General features: G+C 43.4%; 1 protein-coding gene across 2 annotated transcripts in view; it reads right to left on the minus strand.

The window, feature by feature from the left end:
* Positions 1-23,549, minus strand: part of FAM184B (family with sequence similarity 184 member B) — a 194,762-nt gene that overhangs the window by 41,912 nt on the left and 129,301 nt on the right. For both annotated transcript variants that reach the window (XM_047718983.1, XM_047718984.1), the window contains exons 6-7: positions 23,199-23,309; positions 19,290-19,406 (exon numbers count right to left, since the gene is read on the minus strand). In XM_047718983.1, the coding sequence (XP_047574939.1) occupies positions 19,290-19,406; positions 23,199-23,309 (228 nt within the window). The remainder of the gene's footprint in view (positions 1-19,289; positions 19,407-23,198; positions 23,310-23,549) is intronic.

Here is a 23,549-nt window from a genome sequence, read left to right on the forward strand (position 1 = left end):
ATTACAGTAACCATTGTCTATGGAACACACTAGTAAGACAGGCTAGGAACTGATGTCTTCATTGGCAAATCTCATTAAATAATGTTAAATTGCAGCCTGGGGTTTCCACTAATTAGTTGCATGGCCTTGAGCTAGTCTCTTCCCTTTTCTGGCCCAGAACTTCATCAACTGTAAAGCAAAGGAGTTGGTTACATCTGTGGTTTTCAACTTGTGTTCCAGAGACCTTGGGACATGTCCCTGGGGTCCACAGAGTTCAGAAGGGGTAGAGCTGAGGCTGGAGGATGAGGTATGGGGCTCCAATTCCCTCTCAACCTGGCATGAAATTGCTTTGGTTGCCCTTCCAGGTACTATAATGTTTATTAAAGGTCACCAATGTCAAGGTTAATGATGACCTCTGTGTTGCCAAATCCAGTGGTCACTCCCCAGGCTTCAGCTAACTAAGCTTCCCTGCAGGACTGGAAATATCTGGTCACTCCCTCCAGCAAGAAGTTCTCTCTCCTGGGTTTCCTCCTCCCTCACCAGCTGCTCTTTCTTAGTGTCTTCTGCTCAAGTCCCCTGCTCTTCTGCCCCTCACCTTAGTCCTTGAACTTCTCTCTCTCACTCCCCATCTCTCTCTTACCAGCATCTCATCTAGTTCCATGAATACCAATGACAAACAAACTTAATCTATTTCTAAGATTTACCCTAAGGTTTGGACTTGAATATCCAACTGTCCTCCAGATTTCACTTAGGTGCTTAATAAACTTCTCAAACCTCAACATGTCCAGATCTGAACTCCTGGTCTCACCCTCCCCAAATAGCAAGCATGCACCTGTCCCAGGGCCTTGAACTAGCTGTTCCATTGCCTGCAATGCTCTTCACTATAATATTTGCATGGCCTGCTCCCTCATTTCACTAACCTGAACCAAGAGACCTTCCCTGACTTAAATCCTAAGCTCTGGTACCAGACACCTATATTTAGTTCCCAGTTCTTCTTCGTAAGGATGTAATTTTGGGAACATTAGGTTGTCATGGATTAAATAAACCAATAAATATAAAGTCTTTGAAACGTATTAGCTACACAGTGAATACTCAAATTAATATTTCCCAGGATTATTGTTCTCTGATCACCTTCTCTAAAATACCACCCCATCTCACTTTCTTTCTCCCATCTTCATCTATGTCTTCCTCAAAATACATATCATGGCCTAATGTCAATTACACGTCTACTCTTTCACTCTGTTTCCCTCACTGGAAGGTAAGCTGGATGGGGGCAGGGATTCTGCTCTGTTCCCCGCTGTTTCCCTGGTTCCTAGAAGCAGTGTGTGGCACATGAAGAGCACTCAGTAAACAACACATGAGTAAATCCAAAAAAAATCTCTCAGAGAGCAGGGGGGGTCTTATCTCCCACACTTGCCTCACACTCCCACTACATCCCATGGCCCAGAGTTGGGCCCCTTGTGCTCCTGATTCTTAAGTTCCAATTTCTGTTTGAGTCATTTGTGTTTCCTTTAAACCTAGCAGAAACCATGTGATGCTGGAACCCTCACTTTCAGAGGCTCAGGGTGGAGATGACAGTCAGAAAGAAAATGACCATCTCTGCCCAGGAGGGTCAGTGGAAGGGTGCCCAGAGGTGATGGCCCACTGGAGAGTATGGGTTCCCTCTGCCTCCCACACCACTCTATCTAAGCCCTCATCTTCCCTTCTGGAACAATGTGTCCTGGGTCATCTTAGCTAAGCCAGAACTGCCTTTTCCAGGCTTTCCTTCCCTGCGTAATTCTGGACCATGTGACTTTGTGTAAGATCTGGAAGATGGATGTGCCTTTTTTCTTGTTCTTTGATGTTTGCCACAGGACATCAAGTGCTGGTTCACCTGGTTGGCCCGGGCTGCCTGGGGCTCTCAGCTCCTCCACCTCCCACTGGACCCTCCATAGGCTTCTCCATTTCCCAGGACCCAAGGCATGTTTAGCTCTGTGAGGAAGGATGTTGGATTCTCCTACAGGTCACCGAAATCCTCCGAGCTGGAGGCTCACTGGCTTCAGAAACCAATACTATTCAAGCTCAGCCCCATGGGTTGCATTCGTCTTTGGTCTTCCCCATTCCACATTAATCCTTCTTTGCTTCTGACTGCCTGCTCAGCTATAGGCCCACTTTAGGCCTGACACTGGACGTGGATGCAACAGTTGAACATATAGAGTGTTCATAGAGTGTTCACCTGGCTCCCACAATTATTCCATGTTTTTCCAAAAATGAATCCCATGTTCTCATGAATTCTCAAATGAATTCCCATGTTCATTTCTAGTAGTCTGTTTCTCTGACCAAACTCTATCTCATGTACTCTTCTCTCTAGATCCTACTTATCCTCCAAAGCCCTACTCAACTGCCACTTCCTCTATGAAGCCCTCACAATCTTTTTTTTTTAAAGATTTTATTTATTTATTTGACAGAGAGAGATCACAAGTAGACAGAGAGGCAGGCAGAGAGAAAGAGAGAGAGGGAAGCAGGCTCCCTGCCGAGCAGAGAGCCCGATGCGGGACTCGATCCCAGGACCCTGAGATCATGACCTGAGCCGAAGGCAGCGGCTTAACCCACTGAGCCACCCAGGCGCCCCCCTCACAATCTTTTTTATTGGCACTATCCTTTCTGCTCTTGAAGGTCCCATAACAATTTTTTTTTTTTTGCTACTGTAATTTGCTCACAAATATTTTGGGGCATTTACTATATGCCAGACACTTTTCCAGAGACACAGAAATCAGTAAGACAGATGAAAGTTTTTTCTGCTTTGTATTAATTATAGGAGTGTTCTCTTTCTCCCTTTCTGGAAAGTAAAAGTAATCCCAGATATAGTTTTAAAAATGTTATAAATCCTCCAGCTATTAACTGAGAACATGCTGCATGGTCATTTTTCTTTGCCTGAATCCTTTACCCAGTGTAACTGGGTACTAAAATCCAGCTGACTGACATGCTATTTGTTACAGGGACCAGTGAGTTTTGTTCATTGCTGTGTACTTTCAAAAATGATGTCATCAACCAGCTTGTAATCTCTGTGTGGACCGTAAGCTACAAGGCCCACCTTTGCCTCCCACTTTCAAGTATTTGGGGCATTCAAAGAGTCTCCCAATTCCTATAAATCCCAGAAGCAAATATCACAGTCTAAGCAAAACAGCTTTTTGAGACACCTGTTATAAATCCATGTTCTGGATAATCCAGGGAAAATTGCATGGTAAATGCAGAACAACAGCAGTGAATCAAAATAGCATAATACTACAATATAAATATATATGAATTATTAAAATTAATCATCCAGGTTTCTAAAGGAAAATTGGATGTTATCAAGAAGTACTGGTAAATAGAAAGCACAAAATATGTTGGTAAAAGCAACCCTAAGGGTACCAGTAATCAGGATAAACAGGAACTGGCTAAGTTCAACATGTTATCTATCCTGATAAAAGGAATCATTCACTAAAACTCTCTAATAATGAACCTGTAGGCATCTAACAATAAAGCCTGAAAACTAGGCAAAATGTTTGGAACTATAGGGAGAAATGGGCAAATTTACAACTATAATGAGAGAAATTAATAACTACCTCTCAGAACTGATATAGTAACTAAACAAAATGAGCTAGGATACAGAAAATTTAAACAAGATTAATAAGCTAAACCTAATACCTAAAAAAAAAAATACTAAGCAGTGCTAACTTTTATATGGTGCTAAGTGTTGCCAGGCCCACAACTCTATGAGATGGTCAGTATCATCTGTGACAAAACTGAGGCCAGAAAGGATATGCAAGTTCCCCAAGATCATATGATAAATACATCACAAAGCCAGAATTCAAATATACAGTCTATCCCTGCACAATGTAGATTTGAACTGTGAGGGTCCACTTATCTGTGGACTTTTCTCTCAGTAAATACAGTATAGTATTATAAATGTATTTTTTCCTATAATTTTCTTAAAATTTTCTTTTCTCTAGCTTACTTTAAAAATATGCAGCCACTTTGGAAAACAGTGTAGAGATTCCTTAAGAAATTAAAAATAGAGCTTCCCCATGACCCTGCAATTGCACTACTGGGTATTTACCCCAAAGATACAGATGAAGTGAAAAGAAGGGCCATCTGTACCCCAATGTTCATAGCAGCAATGGCCACAGTCGCCAAACTGTGGAAAGAACCAAGATGCCCTTCAACAGACGAATGGATAAGGAAGATGTGGTCCATATACACTATGGAGTATTATGCCTCCATCAGAAAGGATGAATACCCAACTTTTGCATCAACATGGACAGGACTGGAAGAGATTATGATGAGTGAACTAAGTCAAGCAGAGAGACTCAATTATCATATGGTTTCACTTATTTGTGGAGGCTAAGGAATAACATGGAGGACATGGGGAGATGGAAAGGAGAAGGGAGTTGGGGGAAAATGGAAAGGGAGACAAACCATGAGAGACTGTGGACTCTGAAAAACAATGAGGGTTTGGAAGGGTGGGGGGTGGGAGGTTGGGTGAGCCTGGTGGTGGGTATTATGGAGGGCACATATTGCATGGAGCACTGGGTGTGGTGCATAAACAATGAATTCTGGAACACTGAAAATAAATTTAAAAAATAAATAAAAATTTAAAAAATATGTGTTGACTGTTTATGTTTGTGGTAGATCTTCTTGGTCAATAGTAGGTCATTAGTATTTAAGTTTTTGGGGAGTCAAAAGTTACATGTGGATTTTTAATTATGCAGGGAGCTGGTACCTTTAACACTAGCATTGTCCAAGGGTTAATTATATACTTAAATGACCAAACTGAGAATGTAGGTTTTTTCCTATCACATTGGGAGCAATTAAAAATGGCCCCATAGGAGTCAAGATGGCGGAGAAGTAGCAGGCTAAGACTACTTCAGGTAGCGGGAGATCAGCTAAATAGCTTATCTAAAGATTGCAAACACCTATAAATCCAATGGGAGATTGAAGAGAAGAAGAACAGCAATTCCAGAAACAGAAAATCAACCACTTTCTGCAAGGTAGGACTGGCGGAGAAGTGAATCCAAAGCGACAGGAAGATAGACCGTGGGGGGAGGGGCTGGCTCCCAGCGAGCGGCGGAGCAACGGAGCACAAAATCGGGACTTTTAAAAGTCTGTTCCGCTGAGGGACATCGCTCCAGAGGCTTAACCGGGGTGAAGCTCAGGCGGGGTCAGCGCGGCCTCAGGTCCCACAGGGTCACAGAAGGATCGGGGGTGTCTGAGTGTTGCAGAGCTTACCGGTATTAGACAGGGAAGCCGGCTACAGAGACAGAGCCGAGGAGTGAGCTCTAAACTCGGGGTTACCTTGAACCGGTCGCAGGCTCCGTCAGCTCGGAGCGCGGCCGGAGGCCAGGGTGACGGGAGTCATTGGGCGCTGTTCTCTGAAGGCGCACTGAGGAGTGGGGCCCCGGGCTCTCGGGTCCTCTGGGCCGGAGACCGGGAGGCCGCCATCTTCACTCCCGTCCTCCGGAACTCTACGGAAAGCGCTCAGGGAACAAAAGCTCCCGAAAGCAAACCCGAGCAGATTACTCAGCGCGGCCCCGGGTAAGGGCGGTGCAACTCCGCCTGGGGCAAGGTTGCTTGAGAATCACTACAACAGGCCCCTCCCCCAGAAGATCAACGAGAAACCCAGACAGGACCAAGTTCACCTACCAAGGAGTGCAGTTTCAATACCAAGGAGAGCGGCAGAATTCTAGAGGAGAAGAAAGCAAAGCATGGAACTCATGGCTTTCTCGCCATGATTCTTTAGCCTTGCAGTTAATTTAATTTTTTTTTCTCTTTTTCAATTTTTTTTCTCTTCTTCTGCTAAATTTTTTAAATGTTACCGTTTTCTTTTTTTAACGTTTTTTTTTTAAAGATTTTATTTATTTATTTGACAGAGAGAAATCACAAGTAGGCAGAGAGGCAGGCAGAGAGAGAGGAGGAAGCAGACTCCCCGCTGAGGAGAAAGCCCGATGTGGGGCTTGAACCCAGGACCTGGGATCATGACCTGAGCCGAAGGCAGCGGCTTAACCCACTGAGCCACCCAGGCGCCCCTTTTTAACGTTTTTTAAATAGTTTATCTAATATATATATATATTTTTTTTTCCTTTTTATAATTTTTATCGGCTTTCTTTTTTTAATAGTTTCTTTTTTTTTTTCTTCTTCTGAGCCCCTTTTTATCCCCTTTCTCCCCCTCACGATTTGGGATCTCTTCTGATTTGGCTAAAGCATATTTTCCTGGGGTTGTTGCCACCCTTTTAGTATTTTACTTGCTCCTTCATATACTCTTATCTGGACAAAATGACAAGGCGGAAAAATTCACCACAAAAAAAAGAACAAGAGGCAGTACCAAAGGCTAGGGACCTAATCAATACAGACATTGGTAACATGTCAGATCTAGAGTTCAGAATGACGATTCTCAAGGTTCTAGCCGGGCTTGAAAAAGGCATGGAAGATATTAAAGCAACCCTCTCGGGAGATATAAAAGCCCTTTCTGGAGAAATAAAAGAACTAAAATCGAACCAAGTTGAAATCAAAAAAGCTATTAATGAGGTGCAATAAAAAATGGAGGCTCTCACTGCTAGGATAAATGAGGCAGAAGAAAGAATTAGCGATATAGAAGACCAAATGACAGAGAATAAAGAAGCTGAGCAAAAGAGGGACAAACAGCTACTGGACCACGAGGGGAGAATTCGAGAGATAAGTGACACCATAAGATGAAACAACATTAGAATAATTGGGATTCCAGAAGAAGAGGAAACGGAGAGGGGAGCAGAAGGTATATTGGAGAGAATTATTGGAGAGAATTTCCCCAATATGGCAAAGGGAACAAGCATCAAAATCCAGGAGGTGCAGAGAACCCCCCTCAAAATCAATAAGAATAGGTCCACACCCCGTCACCTAATAGTAAAATTTACAAGTCTTAGTGACAAAGAAAAGATCCTGAAAGCAGCCCGGGAAAAGAAGTCTGTAACGTAAAATGGTAAAAATATTAGATTGGCAGCAGACTTATCCACAGAGACCTGGCAGGCCAGAAAGAGCTGGCATGATATATTCAGAGTACTAAATGAGAAAAACATGCAGCCAAGAATACTATATCCAGCTAGGCTATCATTGAAAATAGAAGGAGAGATTAAAAGCTTCCAGGACAAACAAAAACTGAAAGAATTTGCAAACACCAAACCAGCTCTACAGGAAATATTGAAAGGGGTCCTCTAAGCAAAGAGAGACCCTAAAAGTAGTAGGTCAGAAAGAAACAGAGACAATATACAATAACAGTCACCTTACAGGCAATACAATGGCACTAAATTCATATTTCTCAATACTTACCCTGAATGTTAATGGGCTAAATGCCCCAATCAAAAGACACAGGGTATCAGAATGGATAAAAAAACAAAACCCATCTATATGTTGCCTACAAGAAACTCATCTTAAACCCGAAGACACCTCCAGGTTTAAAGTGAGGGGGTGGAAAAGAATTTACCATGCTAATGGACATCAGAAGAAAGCAGGAGTGGCAATCCTTATAGCAGATCAATTAGATTTTAAGCCAAAGACTATAGTAAGAGATGAGGAAGGACACTATATCATACTCAAAGGGTCCGTCCAACAAGAAGATGTAACAATTTTAAGTATCTATGCCCTAACGTGGGAGCAGCCAACTATATAAACCAATTAATAACAAAATCAAAGAAACACATCGACAATAGTACAATAATAGTAGGGGACTTTAACACTCCCCTCACTGAAATGGACAGATCATCCAAGCAAAAGATCAACAAGGAAATCAAGGCCTTAAATGACACACTGGACCAGATGGACATCACAGATATATTCAGAACATTTCATCCCAAAGCAACAGAATACACATTCTTCTCTAGTGCACATGGAACATTCTCCAGAAGAGATCACATTCTAGGTCCTAAGTCAAATCTCAACCGGTATCAAAAGATTGGGATCATTCCCTGCATATTTTCAGACCACAATGCTCTGAAGCTAGAACTCAATCACAAGAGGAAATTTGGAAAGAACCCAAATACATGGAGACTAAACAGCATCCTTCTAAAGAATGAATGGGTCAATCAGGAAATTAAAGAAGAATTGAAAAAATTTATGGAAACAAATGATAATGAAAACACAACGGTTCAGAATCTGTGGGACACAACAAAGGCAGTCCTGAGAGGAAAATATACAGCGGTACAAGCCTTTCTCAAGAAACAAGAAAGGTCTCAGGTACACAACCTAACCCTACACCTAAAGGAGCTGGAGAAAGAACAAGAAAGAAACCCTAAACCCAGCAGGAGAAGAGAAATCATAAAGATCAGAGCAGAAATCAATGAAATAGAAACCAAAAAAACAATAGAACAAATCAACGAAACTAGGAGCTGGTTCTTTGAAAGAATTAATAAGATTGATAAACCCCTGGCCAGACTTATCAAAAAGAAAAGAGAAAGGACCCAAATAAATAAAATCATGAATGAAAGAGGAGAGATCACAACGAACACCAAAGAAATACAGACAATTATAAGAACATACTATGAGCAACTCTACACCAACAAATTTGACAATCTGGAAGAAATGGATGCATTCCTAGAGACATATAAACTACCACAACTGAACCAGGAAGAAATGGAAAGCCTGAACAGACCTATAACCAGTAAGGAGATTGAAACAGTCATCAAAAATCTCCAAACAAACAAAAGCCCAGGGCCAGATGGCTTCCTGGGGAATTCTACCAAACATTTTAAGAAGAACTAATTCCTATTCTCCTGAAACTGTTCCAAAAAATAGAAACGGAAGGAAAACTTCCAAACTCATTTTATGAGGCCAGCATCACCTTGATCCCAAAACCAGACAAAGATCCCATCAAAAAAGAGAACTACAGACCAATATCCTTGATGAACACAGATGCAAAAATTCTCACCAAAATACTAGCCAATAGGATTCAACAGTACATTAAAAGGATTATTCACCACGACCAAGTGGGATTTATTCCAGGGCTGCAAGGTTGGTTCAACATCCGCAAATCAATCAATGTGATACAACACATTAATAAAAGAAAGAACAAGAACCATATGATACTCTCCATAGATGCTGAGAAAGCATTTGACAAAGTACAGCATCCCTTCCTGATCAAAACTCTTCAAAGTGTAGGGATAGACGGCACATACCTCAATATTATCAAAGCCATCTATGAAAAACCCACTGCAAATATCATTCTCAATGGAAAAAAACTGAAAGCTTTTCCGCTAAGGTCAGGAACACGGCAGGGATGTCCATTATCACCACTGCTATTCAACATAGTACTAGAAGTTCTAGCCTCAGCAATCAGACAACAAAAGGAAATTAAAGGCATCCAAATCGGCAAAGAAGAAGTCAAACTATCACTCTTCGCAGATGATATGATACTATATGTGGAAAACCCAAAAGACTCCACTCCAAAACTGCTAGAACTTGTACAGGAATTCAGTAAAGTGTCAGGATATAAAATCAATGCACAGAAATCAGTTGCATTTCTCTACACCAACAACAAGACAGAAGAAAGAGAAATTAAGGAGTCCATCCCATTTACAATTGCACCCAAAAATATAAGATACCTAGTAATAAACCTAACCAAAGAGACTAAGAATCTATACACAGAAAACTATAAAGTACTCATGAAAGAAATTGAGGAAGACACAAAGAAATGGAAAAATGTTCCATGCTCCTGGATTGGAAGAACAAATATTGTGAAAATGTCTATGCTACCTAAAGCAATCTACTACACATTTAATGCAATTCCTATCAAAGTACCATCCATTTTTTTCAAAGAAATGGAACAAATAATCCTAAAATTCATATGGAACCAGAAAAGACCTCGAATAGCCAAAGGAATATTGAAAAAGAAAGCCAAAGTTGGTGGCATCACAATTCCGGACTTCAAGCTCTATTACAAAGCTGTCATCATCAAGACAGCATGCTACTGGCACAAAAACAGACACATAGATCAATGGAACAGAATAGAGAGCCCAGAAATGGACCCTCAACTCTATCGTCCACTAATCTTCGACAAAGCAGGAAAGAATGTCCAATGGAAAAAAGACAGCCTCTTCAATAAATGGTGTTGGGAAAATTGGACAGCCACATGCAGAAAAATGAAATTGGATCATTTCCTTACACCACACACGAAAATAGACTCAAAATGGATGAAGGATCTCAATGTGAGAAAGGAATCCATCAAAATCCTTGAGGAGAACACAGGCAGCAACCTCTTCGACCTCAGCTGCAGCAACATCTTCCTAGGAACATCACCAAAGGCAAGGGAAGCAAGGGCAAAAATGAACTATTGGGATTTTATCAAGATCAAAAGCTTTTGCACAGCAAAGGAAACAGTGAACAAAACCAAAAGACAACTGACAGAATGGGAGAAGATATTTGCAAATGACATATCAGATAAAGGGCTAGTGTCCAAAATCTATAAAGAACTTAGCAAACTCAACACCCAAAGAACAAATAATCCATATCAAGAAATGGGCAGAGGACATGAACAGACATTTCTGCAAAGAAGACATCCAGATGGCCAACAGACACATGAAAAAGTGCTCCATATCACTCGGCATTAGGGAAATACAAATCAAAACCACCATGAGGTATCACCTCACACCAGTCAGAATGGCTAAAATTAACAAGTCAGGAAATGACAGATGCTGGCGAGGATGCAGAGAAAGGGGAACCCTCCTACACTGTTGGTGGGAATGCAAGCTGGTGCAACCACTCTGGAAAACAGCATGGAGGTTCCTCAAAATGTTGAAGATAGAACTACCCTATGACCCAGCAATTGCACTGCTGGGTATTTACCCTAAAGATACAAACGTAGTGATCCGAAGGGGCACGTGCACCCGAATGTTTATAGCAGCAATGTCTACAATAGCCAAACTATGGAAAGAACCTAGATGTCCATCAACAGACAAATGGATAAAGAAGATGTGGTATATATACACAATGGAATACTATGCAGCCATCAAAAGAAATGAAATCTTGCCATTTGCGACGACGTGGATGGAACTAGAGGGTATCATGCTTAGGGAAATAGACTTATTGAGGGGGTAGGAGAAGAATAAATGTAACAAGATGGGATTGGGAGGGAGACAAACCATAAGTGACTCTTAATCTCACAAAACAAACTGAGGGTTGATGGGGGGAGGGGAGTTGGGAGGGGGGGTGGGGTTATGGATATTGGGGAGGGTATGTGCTATGGTGAGTGCTGTGAAGTGTGTAAACCTGGCGATTCGCAGACCTGTACCCCTGGGGATAAAAATATATGTTTATTAAAAATAAAATTTAAAAAAAAAATGGCCCCATAGGGGTGCCTCGGTGGATCAGTCAGTTAAATGTCTGACTTCACTCAGGTCATGATCTTGGGGTCCTGGGATGGAGCCCTGTGTTGTCGTTGGGCTCCCTGCTCAGCAGGGAGTCTGCTTGTCCCTCTTCCTCTGCTCCTCCCCCCTGCTCATGCTCTCTCTCTCTCAAATAAATAACAATATATATTTTTTAAATGACCCCACAGAAATCTACAAGCAAATCTCACCACAGTTCCAAGTTTTGACATTCTGTGATCATGTGATCTGATGATAATGGAATAAAATTAGAAAGCAACAAGAAATAGGTTTTAAAAAGTAAACTCCAAGATACAGCCAAAGACATACACTTAGAGGGAAATTTACAGCCTTCACTGTATTTATTAGAAAGCATTCAAGAAGTTAGAAAAAGCATAATAGAATAAATCCCAAGGAAGAAGAAGGAAAGAGATACAAAAAACAAAATTAATGACATAGAAAAGAAGAGATCCAAGCAATGCATCTGAAACGTGGCTTTTCGGAAAGACACATGAAGTCTGATCCAGGAGAAGACGAGAAGGAACTTAAAGCAATATGAAAAATGGACAAATAGCTCGTGAAAGTTATTATAGAGATGAAAAAGAATTCCAAATGTACTCGGAGCCACTGTGAGGACTGTGAAAGGAAATGCACAGGATGTAATTTCTGGGCCACCTTACTGACAACTGATATATTTAAAGGCATCCCGGGCAGGAGTCCAGAGACAGGAGAGGATGGGAGACACTATGGAAAGCTGATGAAGCACCGGGAGGACTACACCGGCTCTCAGCTGTATCCCATTTTTCTATTTCCATACATTGACTGATGGATGCCTAGGACTCTATAAGGTGGGCACCCTACCATCCTTATGTCACAGATGAGGATGTGAGATCAGAGAATAGTCTAGCGACTTCCCTCAGGTCACATGGTCACTGGAAGATGGCCTGAGGACTGGACCCCTGGATTGTCCTGCTGCCTGCCCTGTGATTCCATATGACCACAATGCTACTTGCCACTACCATGTTGGTAAGATTGCCAGCTGCCGGCATCAGGACTTAACTGGGTGTGAGTTCAAACCATGTTGTACAAACATGCTGTGAGAAATATCTGTGAAACAGACAATTAAGATCAACATGAAAGATGAAGGTTGTTTTCCTAATCAACAGGAAGGTGAAGTCAGTAATCCTTTCTGTCTATTCACTTTTTTTCCCCATCCTCCAGGACCAGAGACAGGGACATTCTTTCTAGAAAGAAGGTGAATCCTCCTCTTCTTCCACAAGTAATTGGAGAAGGACCCCAGTGTTCTTCTAAATCATCCTCCAGCCAGGACTAATTTCTGAAGGGGTTCCTAATCTAACCTTGAACTACCAGGACTCAATATGGTACCTTTAATTCCATTCATTCAGTTGTCTTGTCATGTATCAGTTTGTGTACAAGATAGTGCTTGACATCTGCCATATACAGGTATATTAGGTGATGGAAGGGTAAAAATTAAGAACACAAAGTTCCTGATGTCAGCAAACTTACAGTTCAGCAGGGGGGACGAACAGACTATATAAATGTCAAAAATATTTCCCCCCTCTCTCCTTCTACCTGTGTACCTGGCATTTGAGGTCAAAGTACATAATTCAAGAGGCCCTAGGCTGCCATCAGAATATTTCACAAATAGACATAACCATGGAGATCAACAGTTGGCTGAAATGAGTGCTTTCAAGCTCACTGATATTCATGTCAATGGTGTACTCTTCTCTGACCTTCAAATGGAACAGATTCTCCAGCTGCCCCTTTCCTGGTTTTCTGCTTGGGATCTCAGCAAGTTCCTCCAAGAACGACCCTAAGCCACTCCTGGTGTATTCGGAGTTATCCACGCCTAATTCACACTCCTGGTTTCCCCATCAGGCATTTTGCTGCAGTTCTACCCAGTGCTCTCTGTCCAGGGCCAAATATGTCCTGGGCATAAATTGTACACAGAAAAATAAATAGTTCTGCTTCTCTTCCAACTGTCCATCACCAAAGTCTCCTCCCAACTCCTCCCAAGCAAAGAGCTGGCTGGTTATTTTAATCCTGTGTTCACATTAGGTTTTCATCTTTCATCTACCAGGCAGTTAACCTCTTCTGGATTGTTTCTATTTTAAAGGAACACCCACGCCCAGGAAATCTCCTGGAAGGGAATAGTCAAAGTTATTCTCAAGTTCAGTTGACACTCTTTCAAAGGTGGCATTATGTATATCTTAAAATAGAATACCTAATGCAATGGGTTTTTGCTGAAATGATTACAGGGGGTTGTAATAGATAATATAAAGTCACCTTACATTTATAGATTCTTGAACTGTTTTGAAAAGTGCCTTCAAATACATTCTTCTGTTCATTACCACAAGTCTCTGGTGTGGAGCCAAGGAGGGATTATCGCTGCCAATTTACTGAAGAGAAGGAGTATGGAGTTATGGTTTGGAGCATGGGTTTCAGTTTCCCTACCTGTAAAATGAGGATAACAATGACACTTGTCTATCTGGGTTGTTGTGGGGCTCTGTAAACTATATTGTTCTTGGCACACAGTCATGGCCTGGTCCGTGTCTGCTACTTACAGTAATGAGGAAACTGATCTCAGGTTTCTGGACTTGCCTAAGGTCCTCCAAACATGTCTGGGGAAAGCTCAGACTGGAGCTGTTGCCCATCCTATGCTGTCTTCCCAGGTTCAGCAAATCTCAGCCCAATTCTCAGCCAAGAATCTCTCCAGAGAGTCAGTCTTCGGGGGAGCCCATCTTGCTCCAAGTCAGATCGAACCAGGCCCCCTACTCACACTACACAGAGGGTTCACTGCAGTTGTTCGAGGGCTGAGTGGTGGTTTGTCTGCCCACCCCCAAGACAGCTGACACCCTTGGATTCCTATGATCCACTGGGTGTGCCACACGGTGTCAGCTGCCCAGCAAACTGCATGGGGCCCCCTGTGAGCTGGGGACACGTCCCAGGCCTGGGAGAGCTTCAGCGTGCCCCTCGTCTCCCTTCCTCCAGGCCTCGGGGGTTTTGCCTTGAGACCTTTCACTGTGCTCCTTCTTCCTGTCCGGTGTGCCTGGGGAAGATATCTTCAACTTTCAGTGTCCAGGCAGATGGCAACAAATGTCACTGCTCTGCAGAATTTTCCTGGGCTTCCCTGGGCAGACACCTGCCTCTCTCATCTTGACTGCAAAGAATCTTCCTGCCATTATTACAGTATTTATCATACCATGTGACTATTTAAGTAAATACTTATTTCCCTTGCTGGAAATGGAACTCTCCAAGGACCAACACTGGGCCTTATTGACCCAGAAATCAGCTCCCATGCCCTGTAGATGCCACACATAAATATTTGTTGAGGCAAAAAAGACTTGAATAATAATGATCACCAATGACTCTCCTTTTTCTTCTGGAAGGGTAGAGGCATGAGACTCTGTGGAAAATATACCCCTTTTCTGTCCTAGTTCACAGTGACCTAGGCACCAGAGGAGTCTTCCAGAAAAAAAATTTCCCTTCAGAAGTACTAAGGCTGACATGGCTTTCTGAAAACCAATGAAAAAAAAAAAGCTATAAAAAAACTAAGAGAATCAAAGAGACTTAACATGAGGTTCGACAAGACAAAAGATTCGACAAAGTCCCAGCTAACTGTGCTGGGGACAGAGCCACACCCAGGCTTGGCAACCCTCTCTCAGTATGTTCTGGGAGTGGAGGGAAAACAGCTCGAGTCTCAGCTGACATTATTATTTTTATCTCTCTTGACTCACTGTAGGGCTCTGGCAGAAAAGCCAATGGCCTAAACTGAAATTCCAGAGTCTTGAACAAACTTAAATTTTATGGCCCTTTGTGGGTCAGTCCACGTGGTGGGCCTTCTATGACTGTGCTGCAGGGGGCCACTCACACAGCCTCTCCACCAACCTAAGAAATTCTCCAGGACTTTGTATCTCTAGGGCCCAAGTCAAACTTTGACTCAGTTGGCTAACATACAGTCAGCTTGCCAAAAATATTTGAACTAAATTCCAAATTTTCTCTGATGGGTCATGTTCGGAAAGTTTTATAATGCACTGTGTTGGCCAGGATATGGGGAAACAGATGGTCACATGTGCTGCTGTTGGGAGTGTGCACTGAGACATCATCAATGGAAGGCAATGTGGCACAACTATCAAAGTTAGAGACGCACATGCCACTGGACCCAGAAAATTATATGACCGTAAGTTAGCATCCACCAAGCATTTGCACATGCTGGGTACTTTCCAACACTGTACATATATTAATTCATTTCATCCTCACAAAAGTCCCCTGAGGTAAGTGATATCATTGTCCCAATTTACAGATGAGGAGGCTCAAGAAAAAAGACTTTAAATCATTTGTCCAAGATTGTCCAGCCAGTAAAAGCACAGGGATCTGTTTTAGGGGGAGCTCGCCTAACAGTGATGCTACAGTATATCCCTCTATAGAGCTATCCATTGAAGCATTATCTGTAATGGAGAACACCAACATAAATATCTATCATAAGGGAAAGAGTAAATATATTACGGTTTTCTGTACGGGGAAAACTGGGCAGTTGTTCTTTCAAAGAAAGGAGGTTGATATGGAAATGTACTGATGTATTGCAATCTCCAAGCTATGAAAATTTAATGAGGTAGAAAAAGTAGAGCCCAGGCCAGTATGCTACCATTTGTAGAAAAAAATAATAAATTCATAATTATGCTTGCATATGCATGGTATATAGCTCTGAGCAGATACACAAGAAGAGATAAAACACAACGAAACCAGACAAGGAACTAGGGAGAGGAGGGAAGCTTCTCACTGTATGCCTGTATACACCTTCTAAATCCTCTGCCACATATATGGATTAATTATTTGAAAAGAAAACAATTTAAGAGAATAAGTCATGCCTGCAAAGCACATAGGAGTTGCCTAATAGAAAATACAGCACCAGGGGCGCCTTGGTGGCTCAGTGGGTTAAGCCTCTGCCTTCGGCTCAGGTCATGATCTCAGGGTCCTGGGATTGAGCCCCGCATCAGGCTGTCTGCTCAGTAGGGAACCTGCTTCCCCCTCTCTCTCTGCCTGCCTCTCTGCCTACTTGTGATCTTTCTCTCTGTCAAATAAATAAATAAAATCTTTAAATAAAATAAAATACAAATACAGATGCTTGGGTTTATCCCAGCATTTCTGATAAGAAGAAAGAAAGAAAGAAAGAAAGAAAGAAAGAAAGAAAGAAAGAAAGGAAAGAAAGAAAAAAAATACAGCACCAGATGTTTAATTCTATTACTAAGTGTCCAGTGGTTTTAAAGCTGTTGGTTTATGAATGCTTTTCTCCTCCAGGGTCTAGCTCAGAGGCTGGCCCATCCTAGGTATTCCACAAATGACCGTGGAATGAATAAATAACGTGCATATAGAGTTGAATCAAATGGAACTGATGTTCCCTGAAGTTCCATGTGCAATTCATACACAGGAGGGGTGTGTACTGCTCTCTACAAACCGGGCTCATGAGGGACAGTATTCTAGACCAAGCAGGGCGGGAGGAGAGCCAAGTTTCACGGTGAACCAACCTAGGGTTGTTAACATGCATGTGTACTTTGAACTTCCTCAATTCCTTGATGTAATTTTTAATTACATCAGTGGTTCTCAACTGGGGGCAATTTTGCCTCCAGGAGACACAGGACAGCATCTGGAGACATTTTTGACTGGGACATTTTACTGGGGAGATGCTCCTGGCATTTGGTGGGCAGTGGCTGGGGATAAGGCAGAGAAACTCTGAGCTATCATAACAGCTCTGACCTTTATTCACCTGCCCTGGGACATACCTAGAACTTCAGGTGTGTGTATTCTCCCCCCAAAATCCAGCTGATGCTCCATCTTCCTGAGCTTATCAATCTTATTTTCACTGGAATCTCATCACTCAGGAGCCCAGCCAACTCTGTCCCACCTCCCTGCTACAGTCACTGTGAGGAGCTGAGAAATAGTTGAATATTTGAGAAAGAATCGTTCCAGGAAATGGCACAGGGTGCTGGTGGAAAGTTCAGCTGTCCCCAGGGCCAGGTGCTCTTCCAGCAGAATGCAAGCTCATGAGGCTGGTTCTTGAGAAACTGAGGGAGGATGGAAATATCTGCATACTTCTCAGGCAGACGCCATCAGAAAGGATGCATGGCCCCAGAGCAGGAAGGACCAGTCCCACTGAGGTAGGTGCGTATGCTCCATTAGCCTTCTCCTGCAGGCTTATGTGGGGCAAAGAGGGTGCTCTAGGATTCTCCCCCAGTCTGGGTGTCAGAGGGAGAAACCCAGGGCATCCTGGCTGCCCTGCTCAACCCCAAGACAAAGTTGAGGTCTGTTTTACCTGGGAGGCATCCTGGGCATGTGTTGATACTCTCACAAGGGGAATGGGGCTCAGAGCCACAGACCCAGTGGCTCTGTCCTGTCCTGGGTGCTTACATGCCTATGATCATGGGCAAGTCACCCAGCTACTCTGTGCCTCAGTTTTTTCCTCTGTAAAATGAGGGCATTACAGCGTTGTTGGAAGACTCCAAAGAAGTCTATAGATGGGGACCGTGCTCGAGAGCTGACGGGTCCCGTACAAACATTAATTGTCATTCACATCCGTATCTCCCAGATTTCTGGCTCATTTTTACCCCAGTGAATATGTGGTTAAATAGGGGCCAGCCCAGTGGTCTGGGCCTTGGGGACTGCTGGCAGGACCAGGGCTCAAGTTCTGGAAGTCTGGGGTCGAAGGAGAGAAAGTGCAGTTCCTGTCAACACTCAGGCACATGGACATGGTGAATAAGAGATGGGCAAGGATGAAGCAATGAGATTCAGACTCACGTATGTTTTCCCGCCTGGAGTATGAAGTGGACTGAAAGTCTGGGACAGCAACAAAATAGAATGTTACGGTGATGGCCTTTTGCTGGCTGCAGCTGGAGAGGTTAATAGGGAAGCTGAACCAAGAGGGTCAATGAAGCCAGGACACTCAAATGCTGACTTCACAGGAATTATTTATGTGTTTGACATCATGCACCAAATATTCAATGAGAGCATATGTTCTGCTGCATTAAACTGTGGTCCTGGGAAGATATACTGAAGTTCTGGGCCCCAGTACCTATTCATATGATCCTATTTGTATAGGAGCTTTTGTGAATGTTATTAGTTACGATGAAGTCCTACTGGATTAGGGTGGACCCTAACCAAGGATCCGAAGGTCCGTAGACAAATGCCCTGTGAAGACCCAGAGGCACAGACATGCAGGGAAGATGGCCCCTTGAGGACAGAGCCAGAGCTCGAAGTGATGCATCCACAAGCCACAGAATGCCACAGATTGCCAGCAGCCATCCGTGGCTGGGAGACAGGCATGCAGGAGAGTCTCCCTCATGGCTGCCAGACAGAACCAACCCTGCAGTCATCTAGATTGTGGACGTCTAGATGTCCAAAACTGTGAGACCACACTTTTCTGTGGCTTAAGCCACCAAGTGTGTTGTGATCCATTATGATGGCCCTAGGAAAATAAAACGGCTTATCATGAGTGGACAGAGGACTCACGGGAACCAGCTTCCACCCTGGAGTAGGGTCTGTAAAAGGGCAGCCTCATGGGAGGGCTAGCATAAGAGTAACTGGTATCTCCATGCAGAGGGAGGTGGCCAGTGGCATTATTATTATGCTTCCTGCTGGGCAGAGCCCAAGGCCGCCTCTGGGCGAGTACCCTTTTATCTGCCAGGCAAGATCCTCTCAGAGAGGGAAGGAAGATTTCATCTGACAAGCCTTGTTCTTTTTCAAACCACGTGGATAATTACTCAGAACTCTATTTTCTTCATAGCTTTTGCAAATGGATTTTGTGGTGATTTTTTTTTCCAGACATTTTGGCAGCTCTGAGCGGGGAGATAAAAGAACCCATTAACACCAGCATGTGTCACTAGGGACGATGAAGTGCTGAGAGAAGGGATATAACCTTAATTAAAGCAGGAAAAAACCAGAGGTTACCTGGGTCTTTAAAATGCTGTGCTGTTGGCAATCCAGTTCCTGGGGCTTTCCAGTTCCTTCTTTGCCTTTTCCGGGACATACCTTATTCTGTTGGATAAATTCTTCCAGTCTCAAAACCTAAAATAGAAGAAAACAAATACTTGGTAATGATATGGACCCCCATCTCCCGATGGGGTCATTAATCTGGGAAACCATTCTTCAGGGTCAACCAGTTCTGGGGACAGTGCCCGATTGGACAGCTTCTAAACGTGTTTCTGGAAAGGCCACTTCTAATGGGCTGGTTGTTTCATCTTTCTAGAAAAGATGATCCTGGCAGAGGTAGAGTACTGTATAGTTCCCTTTAAATTATGGCCATAAATACACCTATATGGGAGCTGTAAGGTGGTTTTCCTTGGCTTTCACACCACCTGGAAGATCACTCCTTTCCTTTTTTAAAAAAGATAGTTGGTAAAGAAAATGAATAATATTTAAGAATTATACCAAAGAAAGAGTGGTTAGGAGGTACTATTCAAGTGTATAGCCCTAATTATGATGATGATGATTAGCCAGCTAATTGTAGAATATCGATTAAACAGACTGGTTTCTCTGCTCTAGACGCTGAGAAGAACAAGGCAAATAACCATAAAGAAAACTCAGATTTGCTAACAAATCTTGGTAGGAAACCTAACCCTCCTCGGGCCCCATGCCAAGTATAAGGAGGTAAGGAAGAAAGACAGAGTGAGAGCAAAATGGTAAGAGAATAAAATACAGCCCAGGCCTTCCAGGAGCTCTCATCTTGTGGAGGAGGCAGCAGGTAAATGGTTATCATCACAGAAACATTCAGGAGACAAAATGATAATAGTACCATGAATGGTGTGTTTCTCTGTGCCAGGCACAGACCTAAGAATTTTGCAGTATAAAGTTGTTTAATCCTCACAATAACTACTATGAGACACATACTACTGCAGAGAATTTACAGCAAAAAACTCTGCCCAGGGAGGTCTGGAGCACTTCAGGGGCACTGAAGGATGAATAGGAGTCCATCAGTGGCAAGGGTGACAAGCGACATTCCAGGAGACAGGAGTAGCAGGTACAATGGCAGAGGGAAGGCAGGATGTGCGTGAGGACTAGGAAAATTCCATGTTGGGGACCGGGCATGCAGGAGTGGGTGGGAGGAAAGAGAGTCCTGGGCAAGAGTGGTGGTGGGTTGGGCTGGGCCCCAATTATGAAACACGTGGAAATTAAAGATTTGGGGGAAGGAGGAGTGGGGTCTTAAGCGGATTTGGGTTTTAGAAGGCTAGTTCTGGAATTAGCTGGCCCAGGGAGAATGTGGGGGCAGGGAGATATAGGCCAATGCTCTTGACAGACTCAAGGCAACATCACAGAAGACGATCACGAAACTATTTATACTGCATTTTGCTAAGGCTTACAAAATATCCAAATGGGAGTCCTATGCAATTGTTTGTGTAACATCTGAAAGAGGTAAAGAAAAACAGAGTCTAGGCAAGCCATCCTGGGGGTCTGATAAAGGGAGAGGAGAGGATTGGAGACCTTAGTGATAGGACCCACAGGACTTGACAACTGATTGGATGTGATGATGGGGCAGGGGTGGGGACTCCAGGTAAGGATGGAGGAGGTCAGGCCCATTTCTAGCTTTGGTAAGCGGTGGTGGAAAAAATGGAGGATGAAGACGCCGGCCTGAAGTGCTTAGTCGTGATCAGCCTCTGGGTCAGGCCAGCCATCTGCAGATACTCAGGTCCTGAATGATCTTTGTCATCAAATGCGCGGCACACCGTGCTAGAGGGAGTATTAGCATCATGGTTAAGAGTGGGGTCTTCAGAGCCCCATTACCTGGGTTTGAATCCTAGACCTACTAGTCATTACCCGGCTGGATTTGAGGAAGTGATTTACCTTCTCTGAGCCCCAGTTTACTCATTTGTAAGCCAGGGATAATCCTAGTACCTACCTTGTATGGTGGTAGTGAGGATTAAAAGTTAATACACGATGTGAACCATGAGAGACTATGGACTCTGAAAAACAATCTGAGGGTTTTGAAGGGGTGGGGGGTTGGAGGTTGGGGAATCCAGGTGGTGGGTATTGGAGAGGGCATGGATTGCATGGAGCACTGGATGTGGTGCAAAAATAATGAATACTGTTACGCTGAAAAAATAAAAAATTTAAAAAAAAGTTAATACACGTAAAAGACTTAGCACCTTAAATAAAGTAAACACTCAGCAAAATTAACTGTTGTCATTTTTAGAGAGAAGGTCTCCTGGGCATTTAGAGAAAGAGTCAGCAGGGGGACCCCAGTGTCCCATGTCAGAAGCATGACTGGGCTGGTCCCACACAGATATGGGAAGCCTCCCTAAGCTCTGCAGAGCAGCATAGTCCAGAGCCAATGTGAAAACTGACAGTACAACTTGACAGAGAGGGAGAGAGGAGGAAGAAAGAAATGGATGTCTTCACCTTGCTGCCACCTTGGCTGAAGTGGAACAGAAGGCTCTGGAGCAGAGCCTTGCCTCCAGGACCACTCCTCCTGAGCCCCTAATATATCAAGTCTGAGGTCTGGCAGGCTCAGCTTTTAGAAACATGGTAACTTGTGACACAGAAAAAGAGGTTGGAGAAAACCGTAATGTGTACATGCGTCTCACACAGCCAAAGAGATAACATATCACAAATACAGCTGTGGCCCTTGAGTGTCTCCTTGACACTCTCTCTCCCTTCTAGAAACAAGCTGCGGTTCAGATTTCCTTCTGTCATTCTCAGGCGTGTCTCCAGATTGGGGACACTATGCATTTCTAAACAATCGATACTGTTTTGCACATGGCTTCTAGATGTTTAAAAGCTCCCCTATGAAGTTGTGGCACTCAGTCAGGGCTGAGGAACCAATTTCATGGACTCCTGAGGGGAGCATGGATTCAGGGCTCATCTGGAAGATGTGAGAGAGGACAGGGGAAACAAGGAAACCCCTTCACATTTTGGGGGGTCTAATGAGCCAAGAGTGAAGCCTGTTTCCAGTCCCTCCCACGAGTTCCCCCCAGAACATGGTCAACTGTTCTTTTAAACTTTGACCTTGGTCTCTGGGTGGTCTGGACAGGTGAGCACACAGAGCAAATGTGATGTTCAGCTGGTCTATAGGCATTCTCTACTCCTCTCTCCCTTGCCTGCCTCCTCTGTGCCTCCCCAGGCTGGCCTGGTGACACAGATATGACCGATGGGAGGAGGAGTCAGTGGGAGCCCTCTGTGAAGGCTTGTGGTTTCCTGATGAAGTGGGCAGGCCTGGTCATCACCTCCCCCATGCCCCATTTCCTGGTGTAAATTTGGACCTGACAAGAGGGTGGTGACACTCATTTTCTAAGCCTGAGGGAATCTGAGCTAACTTTCCCCTTAGATGCAACAGGCACAGGACCTAGGGACTACACAACTTTTAGGGGCCACAACAGTGTCTGAATTTCTTTTAAAGTCAGGTGGTAAAAATACAGCTTGGCTATATTAATCTTTATATCAATGTGGTCATAAAATACAATTTTTGATATTTTTTTTTCAATGGAGGAAGGAGTCCATGAAGGCAAAAGCATCTAAAACCCAGGAAAGTGAGGACCCAGCCCAGGAGGAGGGGAGACTGTGGGAATCTCAGATATACTAGATCTGATGTCATTTAGCCACAGAATCCACCCCAGCAGCCTACTGCCTCCTTTTATGTGAGACATTAAACGCCTCTTTGTTAAGCCTCCATAAATCAGGCTCTCTGTTACTCACAGCTAAATTTATGCCCCAAGAGGCAGATTTCTTGTCAGGCCAAAGTCCTTTCCTTTCTTCCAAGGATGCTGAACATACAGAAGTCAGGCCAGTTTTCTGTGCTTCCTGGCATTTCAGCTAGCCAAGACTCCCACCCATCACTCCCAAGCACTGAATTAATTTGGGATTTACCTCAAGCAGGGAATTCTGGAGCTTCACATTTAGGGCTGCTTTCTCTTCTTCCAGCTGCTTGATTTCATTTTCTGACTTCTTCTTCACTTCCTCCAACTGTGTTTCTACTTCCTAAATGGTGATTAGAAGAGTTATCCACACAAGACATGAATGCATGGACAGCACATGTACATATTCACACCCTGCCTTATCCCAAAGGAGTTCAAAGAAGCTTGCAGTAAAGGTTGCTGGATACAAAATTAATCTACAGAAATCCATTGCATTTCTATCCACTAATAATGAGGCAGCAGGAAGAGAAATTAAGAAAACAATCCCATTTACAATTGCACCAAAAAGTAAAATACCTACGAA

The sequence above is a fragment of the Lutra lutra genome, chromosome 2 (genome assembly GCF_902655055.1).
Source record: "Lutra lutra chromosome 2, mLutLut1.2, whole genome shotgun sequence".
Taxonomy (NCBI): Eukaryota; Metazoa; Chordata; class Mammalia; order Carnivora; family Mustelidae; genus Lutra; species Lutra lutra.